This window comes from Protomyctophum parallelum (genome assembly GCF_964188405.1).
Source record: "Protomyctophum parallelum genome assembly, chromosome: 19".
Taxonomy (NCBI): Eukaryota; Metazoa; Chordata; class Actinopteri; order Myctophiformes; family Myctophidae; genus Protomyctophum; species Protomyctophum parallelum.
The window spans coordinates 16,185,542-16,208,454 of record NC_139717.1 but is presented as its reverse complement, the minus strand read 5'-3'; the positions used below and the strand labels follow the sequence as shown (position 1 = coordinate 16,208,454).

The window sequence follows — 22,913 nt, the reverse complement described above, 5'->3', positions numbered from 1 at the left end:
AGTAAAACCTTTTTTTCTTAAATGAGCAATCCTACCACACAGCCTTATCAAAACGAGGCACGGAGGCAGTATTAATTGAATTCACAGAGCAGAACACTGCATTGCTGCTGCTGCTGCCGGACCCGGCACCACATTTCATCCTTACGCATTTTATTTATCTTCTTATAATTTCCTGAAGGATAAAGTCGCTTCATGATTCTCCCGTCTGTCCGAAACAACACAGACCCAGATTCTGATCACTAGATACGCTGTTGACGGAAGATTTCACCATTCTGTGCAGCCTACACTCACTGCGCAAAGAACGTAAAAGGCTCCCGCGGCCCCGCCCGCCCTGTGCTCACTACGCAGGCTGCGCTGCTAGGAAGAGTACGAGGCAGAGTTGATTTATTCTTTAATGCTTACCCATGGCACCGTCTCGCGAAAACTAATAATAATAATAAATAAAATATATTTTTTATTATTATTTTTAATTCAGACCTTAATTTGATCTATTCGGTTATTCATTTATTTTTTGGATTCGGAAATGGATTCGGAAAACGAATATTCGTTGGCAGCTCTACTAGTTGGCAGCACTGGCACCAGTGCTACCTCTCGCTGTATTGCTCAGGTGCCAGTGTAAGGGTTACTCTACATTTTCTGGCCACAGAACCCCTTCGACCTCAAAGGTCCAACTGAAGTATAGCCCCCTATGATTTTAATTTGTGTGCAATAGTCAAGGGATATCATTGGGGAATGGGTCATTATAGAGAAATAAACCCTGACGGGGTGATTAGACTCCGCTGTGAATATGGCTATTTAACACATTCAGTACCATTGACGAACCTATCCGTCATTTCAATCCAAGGCGCAGACGACCATTGATGTATAACATTCGTCATATGTTGTTTTCAGTGAGACCTTTATTTTACTCAAGTAAAGTCAAAGTAGCTGTCAGACTCAATTCAAATCCTTTCCCACATGTATGAACCATTTCATTGTATGTTTTGTAATAGTGTCACACCTCCACAATGAATGTCAGTCCAGTGGCTACTAGGGATGTTAATAGTTCATCGATGAATCGCAGATAAGAAATTCAATTAAACCAACAATGAATCGAAAATACTGTGGTTCCATCATTGGGAGGGTTTCGGTGAATGTAATGCTGTCTGTGTGCGTGTGGCCGAGGAACGCACACGTGGTAGCCACCTGTTAGCCACAGAAACATCTCTGCTTCTGCATGTGTGACAGACAAGACAATTCACTTTTTATTTAATTTTATTCCTCATACAAAGATGCCATTGCCTGGCTACTGTATCTCAAATGGTCAAATAAATATTTGATTAAGGAATATAATATGCCTTTTGTACTATTTTCTTTATAGTGACATCACCAGTGACATCATCGATGGGGAATCCAAGCTAATAGAAACTGCAGCTTTTCTATTCCTGAAAAGTTGCAATGCGGAAATGGAACGGTTTGGAATGGAATGGTTTCTGAACTGCCCACAGCCCTCCTGTGACAAACTGTGGTATTTTATCATGAACATTATTGAGGAGGACAAATTATATGAAGATTGGTTGAAATGTGGGATTGAAAAAACGCTGCTTATCAACTAACCGGTTAATCGATCGATAAGGTTATCAAAATGTATCAATTAATGAATGTATCAAATTCCCATCCCAAGTGGCTACAGAAGATTAACAGAATAAAACCATGTGCTTTTATGCTGTTGAATCAGACTTAAAACAACAATCTGATTCCAATAGGATAAATGTCTGATTTGGTGTGCCATTCTTTAAAAAAAAATTACAATTAACAAAACGGGCAAAAAGAAATGAAGAAAGTCAGTATTGTAATGCTCAATCTATTGATGCTTTATTTTCTAAAAGCACAGAATGATATTTCCATTGGATACAGTATATAGTACACAGATAGTATGATAGCCATATAGCAGGCGTGTAGTTTGGCAACTCCGGCCAACTTGCTAATGGGAGACCATTTAAAACAAAGGCGGGTTGGTGTGGTGTGATTTTGGACATGTTGGCTACAACAGAAATGTGCATGCACAGTGGTGAGGTTTGCATAATAAGGAATATCATTGAATGTGGATTCAATCGTGTTTCTTATGATACGTGTACAGTCGGCGTGGGCAGGCCGGTGTTTAGATGATCTCACCACTGGTGCACTTGCAGGAGGCCTCACACTTGTCTCCTTTGCACCCCCATTTCCCCAGATCAGCACAGTTGTTCCACTTATCCTGATAGGGACATGGGTTGTCTGATAGAGAGAGTGAGAGACAGACGGTCAATTGAGTTGATAGTGGTAGATGTAACATTGAAATATCAATATATTTATTATACGTCTCAACTTCTCCTGGATATTGTGTACAGTGCACCCCTCAAGGTTAAAGGGGCCTCTTCTCTCAGCCTCAATTTACGGTTGGGATTAGGGTTATGGTTAGGAATGGGGTTGGGCCATATAAGGCTGAAGGAAAATATGTTCTCTCTCTCTCTCTCTCTCTCTCTCTCTCTCTCTCTCTCTCTCTCTCTCTCTCTCTCTCTCTCTCTCTCTCTCTCTCTCTCTCTCTCTCTCTCTCTCTCTCTCTCTCTCTCTCTCTCTCTCTCTCTCTCTCTCTCTGTGAGAGTCTATATAGTATATAGTATATAGAGAGTGTTCAGTAACAGGAGTGTCTATGTCTATCTACTTGCTCAGAGAACTCAGTCATGATGCAGATTAAACAAGTGAAATGGGAAGTGATGACACAAAGAAACCAAAATTGGAACTGGAACACCATAAAAAACGCTCCAGAATAGAGTGGCTTTAACCTTTTAACCAAAAAAGAAAAACACTTTTGTCACTTACTGCACAGCTTGTCATCACAGTCATTGGGACAGTCACCACAAGCTGGTCCAGCCTTGTAGGGGTGAGTGTACTGGTAGTTACCGCTGAAATGAGGGAAACAACATCAAATACTAAACATCATCTGATGAGACAATGTCCATCTCATGTCCATCTACACTAGGGTTCCAAACCTTTACCGGATCAGAACCCACTTGAAAATCTTGCTAATGTTTGGTGATTTTCAACTACTTCTTTTTTCTCACTCCAGCGTACCACTAGAGGGGGCATCACGTACCGCAGGTGGGAACCATAGGTTGGGAACCATTGCTCTATTAATGCATTTGAAAGTGTTAATTTAACACTGGGGATTGTAGATCTGCTTTTTTATTTTTTTGTCTTTTTAGTAGATCAGGTAGACAGTTTTGAAGTGACCTTAGCGTGATCAAGTAATCTTTTCACTCTCAGAGTTACAGACTAGCAATGGTCCATTTGGACTCCTGGAGGTCCCCGGACCACACTGAGAACCAGTGATGTGTGACAAGGTGTCATTGCTTAAGGTGGACAGTAGTGACACACATAGATATTTGTACACAGTGTTGGGACAGTAGTACTTACGGTGTACAGTACTGACACACATAGAAGTATTTGTACTTGGCATCGGGGCAGTGAGCCACGGCACATCCTATCTGGTTGGAGCGATACCACACAACCTGTACAACACACACACAACACCACTGTTTAAATGTTTTCATGTCAGGGACAGGGGGCACCATTTGAGTTTAGCAAATGGCTCCACCCGCCTTGTGCGGCGTGTGGAACCGTCAGCTGCCTTAAAGGCTCATGCATAGTCTTGATTTTCAGTGGTGAGGTGACCACCGCTGAAATAACGTTGAGCAGTGGTGAGTAAAAACAGAGAGAAGGGCTGGGGCGGTGGTTTGCTCTTCACCGCGGCTTGTGACATCATGTTGTAGTTCGGTGGTCACCCCACCACCGAAAAGCCAGACTATGTATGAGCCTTTAATAGTTAATGATAGCCTGTATACAGCTTTTAATCGAGAATTGCACGAGACACAAATCATTATTCCAGTAGTGTACCTGTGTGAAGTGTCCCACTGTTTCTCCATTGACAGAGCCCTTCCCGTACTTAAAGTCCTTCACCTCATCGTACCACATCTGGATCTTATCGGCCCATGAGCTCTCTGTATGGCTGTGGCCCATGGCTATGTTTTCACCACAACCAATGTCTCCTGAGAGAGAGAGAGAGAGAGAGCAGCAAATGCACAATTTGAATAATTTTGTAAGATAGTCTCCCCTCTGAGTTGCAATGTAACACAGCTGTCATTGATTGATTCCCCCACAAATAAGGAACATAGTATTTGACTTATCAGTTTGATAAGGGACACGTGACATGTCTTTCAGTTTCCAAATGAGGGACGATTTTGTATTTCAATTTCACCATAATTAGTGTGGTTGCCCGAAAGGGCTTTATAGATAAACTTTATGTTTCCGCTCTACTCCTCCCACAGTTTTTGCGGCACACTTATAATGTTAATATTGTATTATTAATTATGTCGATTAATTAATTATTAATTATGTTGAAGGGGTCTTACTGCTGAGTTTCCTTGACTGACTGGGGCTGTGGTCCAAGATACACTTGTCGGCCCATCTCTGAGCATTGGCAGCAGCTACCACACTCCATGACTGTGAGAATGAGAGGACACGAGAGGATGTGTTTCCCATAGCATGTGATGCATGTGCATGTGTTTACATGATATGAGCGATGATGTCATTAAACATGTCAGATCAAACCTCCAGTAGTGTCTTACCATCTTCAGCATGTTGCTGGCGGTAGGCTTCACACCTCTTCTCAGCTCGTTGTGTCTGTTCACAATGTATGCCTTGTCAGCTTCGGTCATCTCTACACTGGCCATCACAGTCTCCCCTGGTGGAGAAGAACTCACAGATTGTGAAGTCACAGCCTCCCCTGGTTGAGAAGAAGGAGTCACAGTCTCCCCTGGTTGAGAAGAAGGAGTCACAGTCTCCCCTGGTTGAGAAGAAGGAGTCACAGTCTCCCCTGGTTGAGAAGAAGGAGTCACAGTCTCCCTTGGTTGAGAAGAAGGAGTCACAGTCTCCCCTGGTTGAGAAGATGGAGTCACAGTCTCCCCTGGTTGAGAAGAAGGAGTCACAGTCTCCCCTGGTTGAGAAGAAGGAGTCACAGTCTCCCCTGGTTGAGAAGAAGGAGTCACAGTCTCCCCTGGTTGAGAAGAAGGAGTCACAGTCTCCCCTGGTTGAGAAGAAGAAGTCTCGGGTGCTGGTTTAGGCTCGGTCTCGGGTGCTGGTTTAGTCTTGGGTTTGCAGGGTTTGGACACGTAGACAGTTTTTTGGCACTCTGCCTTGTACAGTCCTGGCTTCTTCAGTGTCCCTGTCCGGGGCTTAGTACCAGAGGTGGCGTCACATTCACCCCAGCTGCCAAAGCGATACTTACAGTCAGCTAAACGACAGAACAGAACCAATGTTAGTCAGACAGACAGACGACAAGCAACATTCTCTTGCGTGTGTGTGCGTGCGTGCATGCGTGCATGCGTGCGTGCGTGTACTTGCATTACCTCCAAACTCCTTCTTCCAGTTGCAGGGCACTTTACATTTAATTTTCCTGGTTTCCTTCTCACACACGCCCACCCTGAACCCCTTACCACAGTCTCCCTTGCTAGGGACACAGGGACACGGTACCGAAATGGGAGCATTGGTTTTACCTACAGTAGTGAAGGGTGGGGGGGACATAAAACGTTTTGTTTCATTTCTTTATTTTAATACTGTTTTTATTGGGCATTTTGTGTTATGAAAATTACATCAGAATATAATCCAACAAATAAGCAGTATAAAATGAGAAAAATAACAGTGATGGATAAATTATGTAAATATTCCATTTGAGTACAAATAAAATGCATAGTGTTTACCAGCAACATCATGGTTCAAGATGGAAAAGCTAAGGACTGGCAGTGGTGGAAAGTAACTAAGTACAGTAAATTTACTTATACTTACTTAAGTACAACTTTGAGGTATTTGCACTTTACTTGAGTGTTTCCAATTTCCAAATTGTACATTTACAATTTAAAATACTTTTACTTCTACTCCACTACATCTCTGATCCAAATATTGTACTTTTACCCCACTACATTTATTTGAAAATGTTAGTTACTAAGGCAGCATAAGGCAGTATGGAGTCAGAAATAAGGGTTAGGGTTAGGGTTAGGGTTAGGGTTAGGGTTAGCATAAGGGTGATTATAGAAACATCCTTTGATCCTCATTTATACTACTTAGTTCTTACCCTTAGCTTCAGTTCCAGCCAGGAGAGCAAAAAGGACCGTGAGAGCAATTATGTAGACCTTCATCCTGAAAGCCATAATAAAACAACATGCTCTGAGTGGATGGATAGATGGATCGATAGATGCAGTAGATGGAGCAGTCAAAATAAAGGTAGACACATCATTGTTCTTTTTGTACCAAGATAACCATTAGTTATAGTTAAGATTAAAGCTGTGGTCAGGGTTAGGATATATAGCAACAACAGTGTCATTATTACAGTTCACTACAACAATGAGACAAAACGGGGGGAAAAAACCTGATGAATAGAACAATAATGAACAATATAATTCCAATGGTACTCTATTAGGCTATCTAACACCAACGTCTAATTTAAGCAGATGAAAACAGATGATCCGCTGAAAGTAGAAAAAAGACTTGCCTCCAATAGTTGTGTGACCCGTTCAGATGAAATAATGGCTGCTGTTTAATGGTATCGGCTGGTCTTATGTGGTGGTGGTATTTATATGCTTAAACTATTAGCTTTAGATGCGTGTCACTGTCAATCTGTGTTGACATGGATAAACAGCCAGGGCAATATGTACTTTAAGGGCATGTATGTTTTTAAGGACATGTATACTTTAAGGGCATGTTCAGTTCAGTTCAGTTTTATTTTGGTCATAAAAAAACGGGGAAAAAACATTACATTACATGTATTCATTTCGTCGTTTTTTTACACTAAAACAGAAAGACACAAAGGAGAAGACAGATTTGATCACACAGAATCGCACATGAGAAGAATGTTATTTATATGGTTAATATATAGTTATTACATTACTTTATCATAATAATTGTGTACTAATACGATTAAGATATGATTAGTAAATATACTAGGTTATAATAATGTTCTATACTTATCTATTATTTTAGATTTATACATTCTTGTAAATGTATTAATTGAGCTACACTATGTATACTTTAAGTGCATGTATGTTTTTTAAGGAAACTGTACTTTAGGGGCATAGATGTTTGCGTCACATCTTGTTGTACCAAGTACAGTGATCAAACCATGCTGTGGAACATGTGGTCAGTTTGTTTTGTTCTTTAAACATGTGTAAACAGAGGGCTCATGCAGGTCTGTTGAAATCAATTGGATATTGGGAGGCTTTATGTGTTTGTGGAGGATTATAAAGTATTTACATGTAGTAATACCAACACTGAACCCCTTCGACCTCAAATGTTCAACTGAAGTTGCTCTATGATTTAAAAATGTGTGCAATAGGAATGCATGATTTCCGGTTTAAAAGGGTAGGCTATACATCTAGTGACCAGTTCTAACTCTGTCTCACTTTATACTCAGTCTCTCACCTTTTGGCATCAAAAGCTGCTCAGCTCAGCTGCTCTTGCTGCTTCAATTCCAGCCAGTAGATCAAACAACACTGTGAAAGACTTTAGGCATTTAGCAGACACTTTTAAACTAAGGTTTTTTCATGATTCTGAATCCATTGCAAGCAACACTCCTTGGGCTAAAAATGGCCATAGCCGTCATCACAAATGTGATGAGGTCAGCAGACCTGGCGTTACATGGTCTGCTATTCCAAATGTACCTGAGGGGGCACATATTTAAACTATTTTCAGCAATGGTATAATATATCTTTTTGGTGGGTAGATCTGGTTGAACTTGTCATTTTGAAAGTAGCTCTCAAGTCAAAAAAGTGTGGCCACGCCACCCCTACTATAGGGGGTTCCAAATGGACCCTTACAGGTCTGTAACTCTGAGATTTGTACATTCTCAGAGTTATGCTGGTCCTTGAATGAAATGTAAAAGTTTGAGGACGTGAAGTCCACATACCAGCTCTGACAGTGTGATAAAAAACAGTTCCGGAAACGGTTCCAACTTCCAAATGTGATGGAACACATTCCTCGATGTTGGATCCGGTTTCTCCGAATCCTCTGGTTCCAGATCCCAACCCTAGTCATGTACCATGTCATTTCTGTGTTTTAAGTGAACATAACACTGAGGAGCAATGCCGTTGTGCAAACCTGTATTTTTGTATCTATCATTTTGTGTCCAGCACCATCAACAAACTGGATGTGTGCACTGTACAGCCCACTGCTTTAAACTTTAAACCTCGGTTTGTCCTTCTGAAGTGTTGATTTTGACAATAAAGTTTGATTTAGTTTAGTCATAGTCTTTTGATTAAAAGTCCATGCAGTATAGACTGCAGCCCTGAAGCCACAGTACTGTGCTTTTTCTTACTCTCAGCTGCTGGTGTTGCTTCAGTTCCAGACAGATGAGACCAACACCAACACCTTCATGCTCTGTGAACACAGTTTACAATTCAGCAGACACTCTTAATCCAGAGTGGTTTACAGTAAGCAACGTAAACACAAGGTATGGAAAATGCATGGAGGCACGAAAGCCGTGAGAAAACATCCTGTTTGTTCAACGTCCAGGATCTTAAATGATCATTAGCCTTAGAATTGTTTGTGTGTCACAGATAGATCAGGTGTGTACTTTAGCCTACAGGGCTGCCACGTTTCAGCAAAATGTTTTAGGGGCAAGACTTTATAGTTATAGTTAGATTATAGTTAGGTTTATAGTTAGTTTATAGTTTAGGCCAAAATAATAATTGTACAGAATATTCTGGAAAGGATTTGGAAAAGTTTTGGGAGTTCATTGGTAAAAATGTGTGGGAACGCTGTAGATGGCAGCAGGAGCCAGTGCTCCCTCTGTATTGCTCAGGTGCCGGTGTCAGGGTTTAACATTTTCTGACCACGTACTGAACCCATTTGACCTCAAGGATTCAACTACTGAAGTACCTATGATTTTAATTTGTGTGCAATAGTTAAGGGATACTCACTGGGGAACGAGAACTTTTATTTGGCTGCCAAAGAAAAGTAGACCTAATTGGATTCCAAAGTTTGGCATCCAATTACTTCCACATATACTTTGTGCTAGAAATCTAGTTCAAACATCAACAAATTCAGCTTTATGCAGTGCGAGTGTCATACTGACAGACTGCTGATTTAATTTGCATTACAGCTGGTTTTATGTTGATTCCTTTTGATGTTGATTTTGTGTGCAGTGCAGGCATGCTTTTCTTCATTATAACATTTTGAGTTTCTGTGTTTTGGAACCCAGTCTATTCACGTTTTTCCCCACCAACGTACTGGGGACAGAGTTGTGTGTGCGGCCCATCCGGTGGGACGCTACCGCGGAAGTAGTGTCACACTGTTTACACTTTACAGGCTTGCATGGCCAGACTGATGCCTCCCACTGTCCCACCCACATTCACAATAACGAATAGTAAACTGACGTGCATTGATTGATTGATTTAAGTATTTAACAGTTTGCAGAATGGGTACATTTCACATGAAACCACAGCTATAGAGGGTATGCACATGCTTAAAGTGAATGGCACATCGAGTGGCAAATCAAGTGGCAAAGCAACAGGCAAAGTGAGTTTAACATTGTTTAATGTTGTTTAATGCAATCAGACAGGACTTTTCTGTTTGGATGTCAAGGCTGTCAAGGATGTCAAGGCTGTCAAGGCCAGAAAGTAGTTTTTTGCATACATAGATTAAAAAAATGTCAGCTGCTCCTCGGCTGTGGCCTCCCCGACCACCTGAGAGCATCACAGTCTGCATGTGCAGGATGCTTTTAAAAAGGAAGGTCTTTAGTCCCCTTTTAAAAGCATCCACAGACTGTGATGCTCTCAGGTGGTCGGGGAGGGCATTCCACAGCCGAGGAGCAGCTGACATTTTGGAACTTTGGAAATTCTCTGGAGCATAATGAAAATCAATAGCTTATCATTACTGGTGTAATGCATGCACAGCCATCAATGGCCAAAATAGGCGTTTAAATATTGTGTGATTAACACAAAACTGTCCTGATATGTAGTGCCTCAGCCAGGAGAGAAATACCTCTGCTTAATCAAGCTACATGCCTTGCACACGCACACACACACACGCGCGCGCGCACACAGACGGGTCAAAGTTGAACAAAAGTTGTGCGTCGTGAGCGTGTAGATTTTTGTCACCCCAGAATAGGGATGCTGGGCTTTAAATGGTTAAACACCAAGTATAACAGTTATTTTCAGTCTGTCCTAATGGAAACAAATATTCTGTACAATTATTGGCCTAAACTATAAACTAACTATAAACTATAAACCTGACTATAATCTAACTATAACTATAAAGTCTTGTGCCTAAAATCTTTTGCTGAAACGTGGCAGCCCTGGTCTATCTGTGACACACAAACAATTCTAAGGCTAATAATCATTTAATATCCTGGACGTTGAACAAACAAAAGGATGTTTTCTCACGGCTTTCGTGCCTCCATGCATTTTCCATACCTTGTGTTTACGTTGCTTACTGTAAACCACTCTGGATTAAGAGTGTCTGCTGAATTGTAAACTGTGTTCACAGAGCATGAAGGTGTTGGTGTTGGTCTCATCTGTCTGGAACTGAAGCAACACCAGCAGCTGAGAGTAAGAAAAAGCACAGTACTGTGGCTTCAGGGCTGCAGTCTATACTGCATGGACTTTTAATCAAAAGACTATGACTAAACTAAATCAAACTTTATTGTCAAAATCAACACTTCAGAAGGACAAACCGAGGTTTAAAGTTTAAAGCAGTGGGCTGTACAGTGCACACATCCAGTTTGTTGATGGTGCTGGACAAAAAATGACAGATGAAAATAATACAGGTTGGCACAACGGCATTGCTCCTCAGTGTTATGTTCACTTAAAACACAGAAATGACATGGTACACGACTACTCGACTAGGGTTGGGATCTGAAACCAGAGGATTCGGAGAAACTGGATCCAACATCGAGGAACGGGAATCGGTTCGACGGTTCCATCACATTTGGAACCGTTTCGGGAACTGTTTTTTATCACACTGTCAGAGCTGGTATGTGGACTTCACGTCCTCAAACTTTTACATTTCATTCAAGGACCAGCATAACTCTGAGAATGTACAAATAGAGTAACAGACCTGTAAGGGTCCATTTGTAACCCCCTATAGTAGGGGTGGCGTGCACACACTTTTTTGACTTGAGAGCTACTTTCAAAATGACCAGTTCAACAAGATCTACCCACCAAAAAATATATTATACCATTGCTGAAAATAGTTTAAATATGTGCCTCCTCAGTCCTCAGGTACATTTGGAATAGCGGACCTGGCGTTACATATAAGGCAAATGCACTTGGAATGGGAAATAGAGCGGAAGAAATGGAATGGTAGGGTTTAATTTCTAATGCTACCGACGTTTTTGTGCACAGCAAGCCAAGAGGTGAATAGTTTCCATAAAATCCTAAATAGTCCAGGCCCTTAGCTTATGAATATTTCACGCTAATTCGTCTAAAAGTGCCACATTTTGCACAGATGAAGCCCAGGGCATGCTCTAATGATTTAGGTAGGGCGCCCAAGTCGGCGACCTTGGGAAACTTTTGCGATAGCTGCTGAAAGTTGGTGTACCATTAACAACCTATATAAGGCAACATTTTCTCAATTTCATGGGACATGTCAAACTAGGTAGTTTTCATGATTCTGAATCCATTCCAAGCATTAGTTTTGCACGAAAAACACTCCTTGGGCTAAATTAGGCCATAGCCACAACCAAATGTGCTGACCTCATCACATTTGTGATGACGGCTATGGCCATGTTTTAGCCCAAGGAGTGTTGCTTGCAATGGATTCAGAATCATGAAAAAACCCTAGTTTAAAAGTGTCTACTAAATGCCTAAAGTCTTTCACAGTGTTGTTTGATCTACTGGCTGGAATTGAAGCAGCAAGAGCAGCTGAGCTGAGCAGCTTTTGATGCCAAAAGGTGAGAGACTGAATATAAAGTGAGACAGAGTTAGAACTGGTCACTAGATGTATAGCCTACCCTTTTAAACCGGAAATCAAAACATGTATTCCTATTGGACACATTTTTAAATCATAGAGCAACTTCAGTTGAACATTTGAGGTCAAAGGGGTTCAGTGTTGGTATTACTACATGTATATAGTACTATATACACTGTATAATCCTCCACAAACTCCACATAAAGCCTCCCAATATCCAATTTATTTCAACAGACCTGCATGAGCCCTGTTTACACATGTTTAAAGAACAAGACAAACTGTTGTCGACCACATGTTCCACAGCATGGTTTGATCACTGTACTTTACAACAAGATGTGACACAAACATATATGCCCCTAAAGTATATACATGAGATATACTTTATTAGTCTCCCGAGGAAGAAATGTGTCTTAGACAAAGGGCCCGCATGCAAGCGTAGCCCTAGTCCATGTCGCCACAGTGCAGCGCCAAATACATCTTTCTTGCATCATAGAAAAAGAAAGTAAGAAAAAGAAGGATGGGGGGGGGGGGGGGGGGGGAGAACATAGAATAGGTGAGGGGTATTGACAGAGAGGGAGGGGGGGGGAGGGATGGAGACATCATATCACATACAGTTGCATTGTGTAGGCACGGAACTTGGGAGGGGGGGGTGGGGGGTTGGATTTTTGGATCTGCAACAAATAAAAAAAACTCTGATCTTCACACAACGCCTCAGTGGGAGGGGCTGTCTGAAGGGAGGAAAAAAGAAAATGTTTACACCCGGGCCTAGGCTGCAGGGGGGGGGGGGGGGGGGGGGGGGGGTAGAAGGCGGCTGTGTGTAAAGACATGTGTGTCCATGAGAACAGTTCGGTGGAAAGTTCATTTCCCAAGTGTTTGTGTAAGTGTGTTCCTGATCTCCCCAAGGGTCATGTCACGTTGCCTCATTGTCCTGCGTTATCATGGCGGGTTCAGTGGAGACGAACACGGCCCAGACGAAGTCACAACAGGTGTCAGGGAGGGTGGGGGTTTGAGGTACATATTGCCCTGGCTGTTTATCTATGTCAACACAGATTGACAGTGACACGCATCTAAAGCTAATAGTTTAAGCATATAAATACCACCACCACATAAGACCAGCCGATACCATTCAACAGCAGCCATTATTTCATCTGAACGGGTCACACAACTATTGGAGGCAAGTCTTTTCTACTTTCAGCGGATCATCTGTTTTCATCTGCTTAAATTAGACGTTGGTGTTAGATAGCCTAATAGAGTACCATTGGAATTATATTCTGTTCATTATTGTTCCATTCATCAGGTTTTTTCCCCCCCGTTTTGTCTCATTGTTGTAGTGAACTGTAATAATGACACTGTTGTTGCTATATATCCTAACCCTGACCACCGCTTTAATCTTAACTATAACTAATCGTTATCTTGGTACAAAAAGAACAATGATGTGTCTACCTTTATTTTGACTGCTCCATCTACTGCATCTATCGATCCATCTATCCATCCACTCAGAGCATGTTGTTTTATTATGGCTTTCAGGATGAAGGTCTACATAATTGCTCTCACGGTCCTTTTTGCTCTCCTGGCTGGAACTGAAGCTAAGGGTAAGAACTAAGTAGTATAAATGAGGATCAAAGGATTTTTCTATAATCACCCTTATGCAGTCTTATTTCTGACTCCATACTGCCTTATGCTGCCTTCTTACCGATTCCCTACTGCCTTATGCAACATAGATTGTAGTGTTCTACTTGAGTAAACACAATAACTTTCAAACATAGGAATAGTTATTATTACTCGATATCTTTCGTCTTTCTGGTGTGTTCATGTAGGTGCAGTGGTGGAAAAAGTACTCACATGTTTTACCTATAAGTAAAAGTATCAATACTGCAATATAGAAATACTCTGTTACAAGTAAAAGTCCGGAATTCAAAACTTGAGTGAAAGTACAGTATTGGCATCAAAATGTGCTTAAAGTACCTAAAGTAAAAGTACTAATTGTGCAGAATGTCTCATTTAAAGTTTTTAAATGTATAACAAATATTTTGAAAATAGCAGATCTTCAACCTCTGACGCATTGTAGATATTGCTATTTTCAAATGTATATAGGGCTGAAGTGGGTAATGTATGTTTTGTAATAATCTAGAACGTAACTAGTAACTAAAGTTTTCAAATAAATGTAGTGGGTTAAAAGGATCAGAGATGTAGTGGAGTAGAAGTATTTTAAATTGGAAATGTACAATTGGAAACACTCAAGTAAAGTGCCTCAAAATTGTACTTAAGTACAGTATGAGTAAATGTACTGTACATACTTTCCACCACTGCCAGTCATTAGCTTTTCCATCTTGAACCATGATGTTGCTGGTAAACACTATGCATTTTATTTGTACTCAAATGGAATATTTACATAATTTATCCATCACTGTTATTTTTCTAGTTTTATATACTGCTTATTTGTTGGATTATATTCTGATGTAATTTTCATAACACAAAATGCCCCAAAAAACAGTATTAAAATAAAGAAATAAAACGTTTTATGCCCCCCCCCCCCCCCCCCCCCCCCCCCCCCCCACTACTGTAGGTAAATCCAATGCTCCCATTTCGGTACCGTGTCCCTGTGTCCCTAGCAAGGGAGACTGCGGTAAGGGGTTCAGGGTGGGCGTGTGTGAAACCAGGGAAATTAAATGTAAAGTGCCCTGCAACTGGAAGAAGGAGTTTGGAGGTAATGCAAGCACACGCACTCACGCATGCACACACACACACACACACACACACACACACACACACACAAGAGAATGTTTTTTGTGGTCTGTCTGTCTGTCTGTCTGTCTGTCTAACATTGGTTCTGTTCTGTCGTTTAGCTGACTGTAAGTATCGCTTTGGCAGCTGGGGTGAATGTGACGCCACCTCTGGTACTAAGCCCCGGACAGGGACACTGAAGAAGCCAGGACTGTACAAGGCAGAGTGCCAAGAAACTGTCTACGTGTCCAAACCCTGCAAACCCAAGACTAAGCCCAAAGGTTAGACCGTATTTCATGTAGCCTCGGCCAGGAGGCCATGGCTAAAGAGCCATATGGCCCGATAGGCAAGTAGTAACACAGCAACCTATAGCCTACAATGCATAGTGCAGGGGTTCTCAGGTGTTTGGCTGGGGACCCCCGGAAATGCTTTGGCCATGTCTCGTGACCCCCGCCCCCCCTCCCCCTCCCCACCACCAATACAAACTGACTGCAAGAAAATATATCATAAATGAATACTGAAACCAGATAATCATTAAGGAAAGTTTATGCATGTACTATGTGTACTATGTAAAACTCTTCATTTCCATTTTCCAGCCATTCAGTATTCAAATATCAAACTATAATTCACCGAATGTCTGAGTGTGTGTGACTGTGAGTGTGTGTGTGTCCGACCGCATTTTATCTCCTCATTATCTCCTCATTGCCTGCACCAATCGCTCCCACTTTTCACACAGGCATTGACCATATGAATATGGAGGGCGTGACAGAGCCCTTTTTTCGATTTGACACATTAATGATTATTAATTAATTTATTAGTGAATTAAAAACGCATGCAGTACCCCCCGCAGCCACAGGGCGGCAAAACTCCTCTCCCCAGAAATCACGTGTCACCAGTGAATTGCATTTTGGGACGGTCACTGATTAATACTGGGACACAGTTTTCCGCGTAACTTCAGTTGTTTCGCCTGCTGTCAATTTTGCTCACGAGTTTTCCGCCTAACTTCAGTTGTTTCGCCCGCTGTCAATTTTGCTCGCAATAGACAGCGGGCGAGCGATCGGGATATTTCCAACCCCCTTACGCATCGACACAATTACTACATACAACAAACAACATGCCACGAAGAACAGCCTCAAGGACCCTAGCGCATTCTTCCACGCACCTATACCCTTTTTCACACCGCCCCCAGCCAACACGGAGGTTGTGTGTGTGTGTGTGCAGACTACTTTCGCTGTGAGCATGTGTGTGTGTGTGTAAACTACTTAAGCTGTGAGTGCGCACGTTCGTATGTGTGCGCGTGCGTCATCGCGTGGCCGTTTTCATTTTTCAGTTAGCTATAAACACAACACGAGATGCAACTGTCTTGAACATAAGCCACACACACACAGCGTGAAGTGGCTACAGCGCACGCTCTGGTGAAAACAGCTAATCTACAAGCTCACAACATCACAGGTTGCAAAAGCCATGAGTTCTCTCAAGCCAAAGCTCACAATTGAGACCGTTTTGGACGCAAATCCACCTGCAAATTGGATCTGTGCGACTGTCCATATATAGCTGCATGTCAAACTGGGGGTCCTTGATACTTTTCAAATGGGGCTCTGTGGGCTAATAAGTGTAAATGCTGCGGTCCTTGCTCTTGCCATGAAAACGTTTCCCTACCATGCATTTGGAAGAATACTTTAATGTTATACTGCTGTTTTTATTCATAAAAAACCACACACACACACACACACAAATATATTATACAAGTTGAAATATATCAGAACGGGTAAGGACTAGTATATATAATTTGGCAACCCCCGTAGGGGTCGCGACCCACGGGTTGAGAACCCCTGGCATAGTGTACAGTGCACAGTAACCATAACAGCAGCAGTAATTAATTGCAGATGTTTCTTGGATTAGATAGTAAGCACAGCTTCTGCTGGCTGTTCAAGTTATTAATATGAATTATATGGAATGATGGAATGTCCTTTTTCAAGTTTTCAAACGTATTAAAATATTTTGAAAATAGCGACGCATTGTGAGCTTGTAAATCGACCATTGTCAACAGGGCTGAAATGGTTAATGTATGTTTTGTAATAATATTCAAAATACACTAGTAACTAAAGTTTTCAAATAATATTAGTGGAGTAAAAGTACAATAATTGCCTCTGAGATGTAGTGGAGTAGTGTAGAAGTAAAAGTATTGGAAATCGGAAATACAAAGTACAAATACCTCAAAATTGTAGTACTTGAGTACATGTACTTAGATACTTTCCACCACTGTGCAGATGCAGAGATGACAGAAGCTGACAAGGCTTACATCGTGAACAGACACAACGAGCTGAGAAGAGGTGTGAAGCCTACCGCCAGCAACATGCTGAAGATGGTAAGACACTACTGGAGCTTTAATTTGATCTGACTTCATCTTAATGACATCATCGCTCATATCATGTAAAACACATAAAACTGCATACTGTTGTCAGATGCTATGCATTGTAAACACTAGCCTTGGAGACCGCAGGCGTTTCCTTTTTTGTGAACACATCCTCTCATGTCCTCCCATTCTCACAGTCGTGGAGTGAGGAAGCTGCTGCCAATGCTCAGAGATTTGCCGACAAGTGTACCTTGGGACACAGCCCCAAGGAGGACAAGATCATCAGCAGTAAGAACCCTTCAACATTATATAGCAATAATAAATATTAGGCTATATTTTATTATTACTTGTATTTACCTGTATCTCCTTCCCTGTCCTCTCTTCTATTCTTTCTTCCTATTCCCCCCTCTCCCGACATGGTCGAGGCAGATGGCCGCCCACCCTAGTGTCGGGTTCTGCCTGACGTTTCTTCCTAAAGGGGTTTTCTTTCTCTGGGTGGATCTTTGTTGGTTTGTAAAGTGTCTTGAGACAACTTGTTGTGATTTGACACTTTAATAAATTTGAATTTAATTGAATACTATAGTGGTCCCTTGGGGCAACCACGCTAATTATGGTGGAATTGAAATACGTAATCGTCCCTCATTTGGAAACTAAAAAAGACGTGTGCCTTATTGAAATGATAGATAATGTTCATGTTCATGATGACAGCTGACAGCTGCGTTACATTGCAACTCAGAGAGGAGACTATCTTTAATACAAAAGTATAGAAATTGTGCATTTGCTGCACATTTGCTGTGCATATGCTTTCCACATAGGAAAGATTTATTTTGTCATGTTTCATCAAGTCAAACCCTCCTTGGGTGATTCTCTCTCTCTCTCTCAGCCAGTGATTGTGGTGAGAACATAGCCATGGACCACAGCCATACAGAGAGCTCATGGGCCGATAAGATCCAGATGTGGTACGGCGAGGTGAAGGACTTTAAGTACGGGAAGGGCTCTGTCAATGGAGAAACAGTGGGACACTTCACACAGGTACACTACTGGAATAGAACCCCCCCCCCCCCCCCCGATTCCTGAAAAGTTGCAATGCAAAAATGGAAGCCAAATGGAAAACAATTATTTTCCTGCATAATTAAGTTGATCTAGTAGGCCTATGCCTTTTTTACAATGCTGCTAAAAGCAGCTTTATGTAACAATAATCAGCAAGGTTAAGATGATGGATAATACAAATCTAAATATGTTGTAATCTTTCTGAACTGCCCACAGACCTCCTATGAGAGATAGACAATGGTGGAAATGGTGGAATATTATCATGAACATTAGTGAGGACTGTACCAATTATATGAAGATAGGTTGAAAATGATTTGAGGTTAAACACTAGGGGCTGCAGGTTGATAACCCCTTGGATCCCAAATGGTGCCCCCTGTCCCTGACATGAAAACGTTTAAACAGTGATGGTGTGTGTGTGTGTGTGTGTGTGTGTTGTACAGGTTGTGTGGTATCGCTCCAACCAGATAGGATGTGCCGTGGCTCACTGCCCCGATGCCAAGTACAAATACTTCTATGTGTGTCATTACTGTCCACCGTAAGTACTACTGTCCCACACTGTGTACAAATATCTATGTGTGTCACTACTGTCCACCTTAACACTTTCAAATGCATTAATAGAGCAGTGGTTCCCAATCTACGGTTCCCACCTGCGGTACGTGATGCCCCCTCTAGTGGTACGCAGGAGAGAGATTTTTTTTTAGAGAAGCAAGTAGTTGAAAATCACCAAACATTAGCAAGATTTTCCTATTTGGTCCTGATCCGGTAAAGGTTTGGAACCACTAGTGTAGATGGACATGAGATGGACACATCAGATGATGTTAAGTATTTGATGTTGTTTCCCTCATTTCAGCGGTAACTACCAGTACACTCACCCCTACAAGGCTGGACCAGCTTGTGGTGACTGTCCCGACGACTGTGATTACAAGCTGTGCAGTAAGTGACCAAAGTGTTTTTTCATTTTTTTTGTTAAAGAAAAAGGGGTTAAAGCCCCCCCCCCCCCCCATCTAAGATAAATATCAGCTTTGTTTTTATGGTGTTCCAATTACAAATTTGGTTGCTCATTTCTTTGTCTCGTTTTGTCTTGTTTAATCTGCATCCTGACTGAGTTCTCTATCCCGATTGGATCAAAGTGGTATCCCGACCTGAAAATGTATGTTCCGTTTAATAAATAGCTAGTAGATAGACATGTACACTCCTGTTACTGAATACTCTAGCAGAGAAAGAGCACGTACATATTTTCCTTCAGCCATATGTTCCCCCAAATTTAACCTCCTAACCCCAACCCTAACCATAACCCTTACCCTAATAGAATCCGAAAACCGAGGCTGGGAGAACAGGCTCCTTTAAGGGGTACTGTACAGTACCCCTCAGTATTGTACACAATATCCAGGTGAAGTTGATATTTCACGGTTACATCTACCACCATCAACTCAATGACCGTCTGTCTCTCTCTCTCCCCATCAGCCAACCCATGTAACTATAAGGATAAGTGGAACAACTGTGCTGATCTGGGGGAATGGGGGTGCAAAGGAGACAAGTGCGAGGCCTCCTGCAAGTGCACCAGTGGGGAGATCATCTAAACGCCTGCCCACGCCGACTCCACATGCATCACAAGAAACACGATTTAATCCACATGCAATGACATTCTTTATTATGCAAACCTATATGGCTATCATACTATCTGTCTCTCTGTCTTTCTGTCTCTACCATACTGTACGTGTACGCATGTACCACCGGTTCTCAAAACGTGGTCTGAGGACCCCCAGGGGTCCTTTAATTAGTTAATGCAGCATCAAAAGCTGTTTTACCATCGTATTTTATACTTAGATTCCAGGGACTCCGTTTATTATAGAGTGGTCTAAATTGACGCGTACAGGTCTGTAACTCTGACAGTATACAAATGGAACCAAATGGACCCACTGTACACTTTCAGAGTTAAGGGGAGACGAGACATTGAAGATTTGTTTGATAACCATATGTACTGTATATCAAATGGAAATATCATTCTTTGCTTTTCTTTGTGAAAAATAACTAATTTATAGATTGAGCATTACAATACTGACTTTCTCAATTTATTTTTGCCCGTTTATATTCATTGTGGAGGTGTGACACCATTACAAAACATACAGTGAAATGAGTTCATACATGTGGGAAAGGATTCCGACAGCTACTTTTACTGTACTTGAGTAAAGTAAAAGTCTCACTGAACACACCAAATGATGACATCATACGTCAATGGCGGTCTGTGCCTTGTATTGAAATAGATTTGTCAATGGCACTGAATTAGTTGTGTAATAAGCAGGATATTCAATCACAGTCAGGCTTAATTTCTCAACTAGAAAATACTGTTACTGAAAGTTTTTAGGCTAAAGTAGCTCGCTACTCTATGATGATGTAATGTACCCACATGACGTCACAGCCCAGTAGCCAATGAAAACGGGGCGTTTCTCATTTCTGGCTGTCTGAATGCCAAAAACAAATTGACATTATTGCTTATAGCAGCTTTAAGCATAATTTACTCAAGTAGAATACTACAAGCCACATGCATTAAAGGTTTTATGACATTCATTTTCATTTATTTTTCTTTTTTCTTTTAGGTTTTATGACCTCAATTACACCCAAAAAACCTGAACTTTGAACATTCAGTGGATTTTCTGTGGTCTGAAGTTTTCTTTGGAGTTTTTTGGGCCTTTTGAGCTACAATGAAAACAGGCAACACAGTGAAACAGTGACATCTGCTGGCAAATCCCATTGACATTATGGGATTTGCAGTAAGTGATGTCACTTACTGCCGGCAAATCAGAGCACCTGTTTGAGCCAGAAAACCCCAGATCACAGAAAATCTACTGAATGTTAAAAGTTCATGTTTTTTGGGTGCAGAAAAAGAGATTAGAAAACCTAAACAAAACAAGAACAATTCCAAAACCTTTTTTTTAATGTCACAATCCCTTTAAGGATTGATTGAAGTATTAACAGTTTTCAGAAACTTTTGGGTACATTTCACATGAAAGCACAACTGAATACAAAGACTGTAGCCTACTGTGGACGACAGTAAGCATTACACTCGTTTACAAATTACAACAGCTGGGTCCACCTTTTTCAAATCATCAGAATTGAAAGAAAGTATGAAGTCAGTAATAAGACTGCATAAGGTTGATTATATCAAAATAAATCATATAGGTAGGTATCACTCAGTTCTTACTGTGAGCTTCAGTTCCAGCCAGGAGAGCAATTAAAGACCACCGTTGCCGTTCCTTGGAGTGGTTGCACCACTCAAAAATAAAAAGCGTCACGAGATAGGTCAAAATAAAGGTTGTGGGGCCATAAGTGTTATTTGTGCCAAGATAACGAATAGTACTAAGAAATGTAAGCTGTGGTCAGTTAGGATAATAACAGTGTTTCCATAAGCCCTCGCTGCTTTGAGGCAGTTGGCAAAAATATGTACATTTATTTGATTTTGTGGCAGGTGTTAAATTTCTTCCTAGTCCCAGAGTAAAACTGAAACAATAGATAGCATAAATGATCATTTTACATAATCATAAAAATGCAAGACACTCACCGACAATGCTTTGTCACACAACAAAGGAAAAGGGCCAAAGGAGTTGACAGGTTTCTGTGTGCCTTCACAATGAACTGAAATAAATAGTGTGCTGCTAATTACAATCTAGTACACCTTGAGCAGAGGCTTGATTACGCAATGTCAAACGCCTGTCCTGTCCTGTCCTAAAATACAAGGTAACCTCCTCACAATAACTTGCAAAACAGCACCACCCACTGGCGGACAGTCCCAGCCAGCACCAGAGGGGCCAGCACACACAAGACATTAATAATTATTACAGCTAACTACAACAATGAGACAAATAAGGATAGAGCATATCGAAATCATCACATGGTTCAAGAAAAGCTCTGAATATAATTCCAACTACTCTATTAGGCTAAAACCAACGTCTACTATATTTAAGCAGATCATGGATGATCCACGTAAAGTAGTTGAATAGTTTGAAATGTGTCCTTTCAGATGAAATAATGGCTGCTGTTGAATGGTGTGGTGGTGGTGGTATTTATATCCTTAAATCATTCGCATTAGAAGTGTGTGTGTGTGTGTGTGTGTGTGCTTGCGCACGTGCGTGACCACATATGTACTTTAGTGTCACATCATATTGTGCCAAGTACAGTAGTGATTCTCAAACCATGCTGTGGAACATGTGGTTAGTTTGTTTTATTCTTTAAACATGTGTAAACAGAGGGTTCAGGTCTGTACTGTAGGTACTCTGTTGAAATCAATTGGATTTTGGGAGGCTACTGTATGGAGTAGGTGGAAGAACAAACAAAATGAAGTATAGTATTAAATACCAACCAATACCACTATTTGACCCCACTGATTCTGAAAACAGAAGTTAGAGGTGGGGCTTTATTCAGCAATATACATTTACGTGCCGGTGCCAGAGATTCACTGTACAGTGTACACACACACACACACACACACACTCACGGACAGGGGCACCCAAAGACATGATGCCAGCACTTTTTGACACCACCGATTCCGAAAACAGAAGTTACCAAAGGATGGGTGTTCCACAATACATTCCCTGCCAGGAAATGCCTCCTCCCATTTCTCAAACCAGGTGAGTGTTGCATGCATGAAATTGCATGCACCTATTCCAAACAGCCCCAAAGACAAAGACACCCCAGTGATTCCGAAAACAGAACTTGGGGGTCTCCCCTGAGACCAAAAGTGCACAGGCTCACAGGTGTGTGAACACTTTTGACAGATTTACATGCATTTGCTCTGCTACAGTAGAATAGC

General features: G+C 41.4%; 2 protein-coding genes across 2 annotated transcripts; one reads left to right on the top strand and one right to left on the bottom strand.

Annotated features, from left to right (window-relative positions):
• Positions 1–1,797: 1,797 nt before the first annotated feature.
• LOC310877111 (cysteine-rich venom protein TEL1-like) lies at positions 1,798–22,135 on the bottom strand. Its single transcript, XM_083790819.1, has 9 exons — positions 22,121–22,135; positions 6,567–6,580; positions 6,149–6,222; positions 4,647–4,762; positions 4,431–4,521; positions 3,916–4,067; positions 3,436–3,530; positions 2,842–2,924; positions 1,798–2,256 (listed from the first exon to the last, which is right to left on the bottom strand). Exons 3-9 carry the CDS (start codon positions 6,210–6,212, stop codon positions 2,141–2,143), a joined length of 717 nt encoding a protein of 238 aa, XP_083646945.1. The 5' UTR covers positions 6,213–6,222; positions 6,567–6,580; positions 22,121–22,135; the 3' UTR covers positions 1,798–2,140.
• On the top strand, positions 10,886–19,925 carry LOC310876793 (uncharacterized protein; the record flags this gene model as incomplete). Its single annotated transcript, XM_083790447.1, has 10 exons — positions 10,886–11,040; positions 12,880–12,987; positions 14,589–14,683; positions 14,823–14,981; positions 16,971–17,068; positions 17,254–17,344; positions 17,940–18,088; positions 18,547–18,641; positions 18,957–19,039; positions 19,571–19,925. The coding sequence occupies 10 exons, from the start codon at positions 10,886–10,888 to the stop codon at positions 19,684–19,686; spliced, it is 1,149 nt and encodes a 382-aa protein (XP_083646573.1). The 3' UTR covers positions 19,687–19,925.
• Positions 22,136–22,913: the final 778 nt, after the last annotated feature.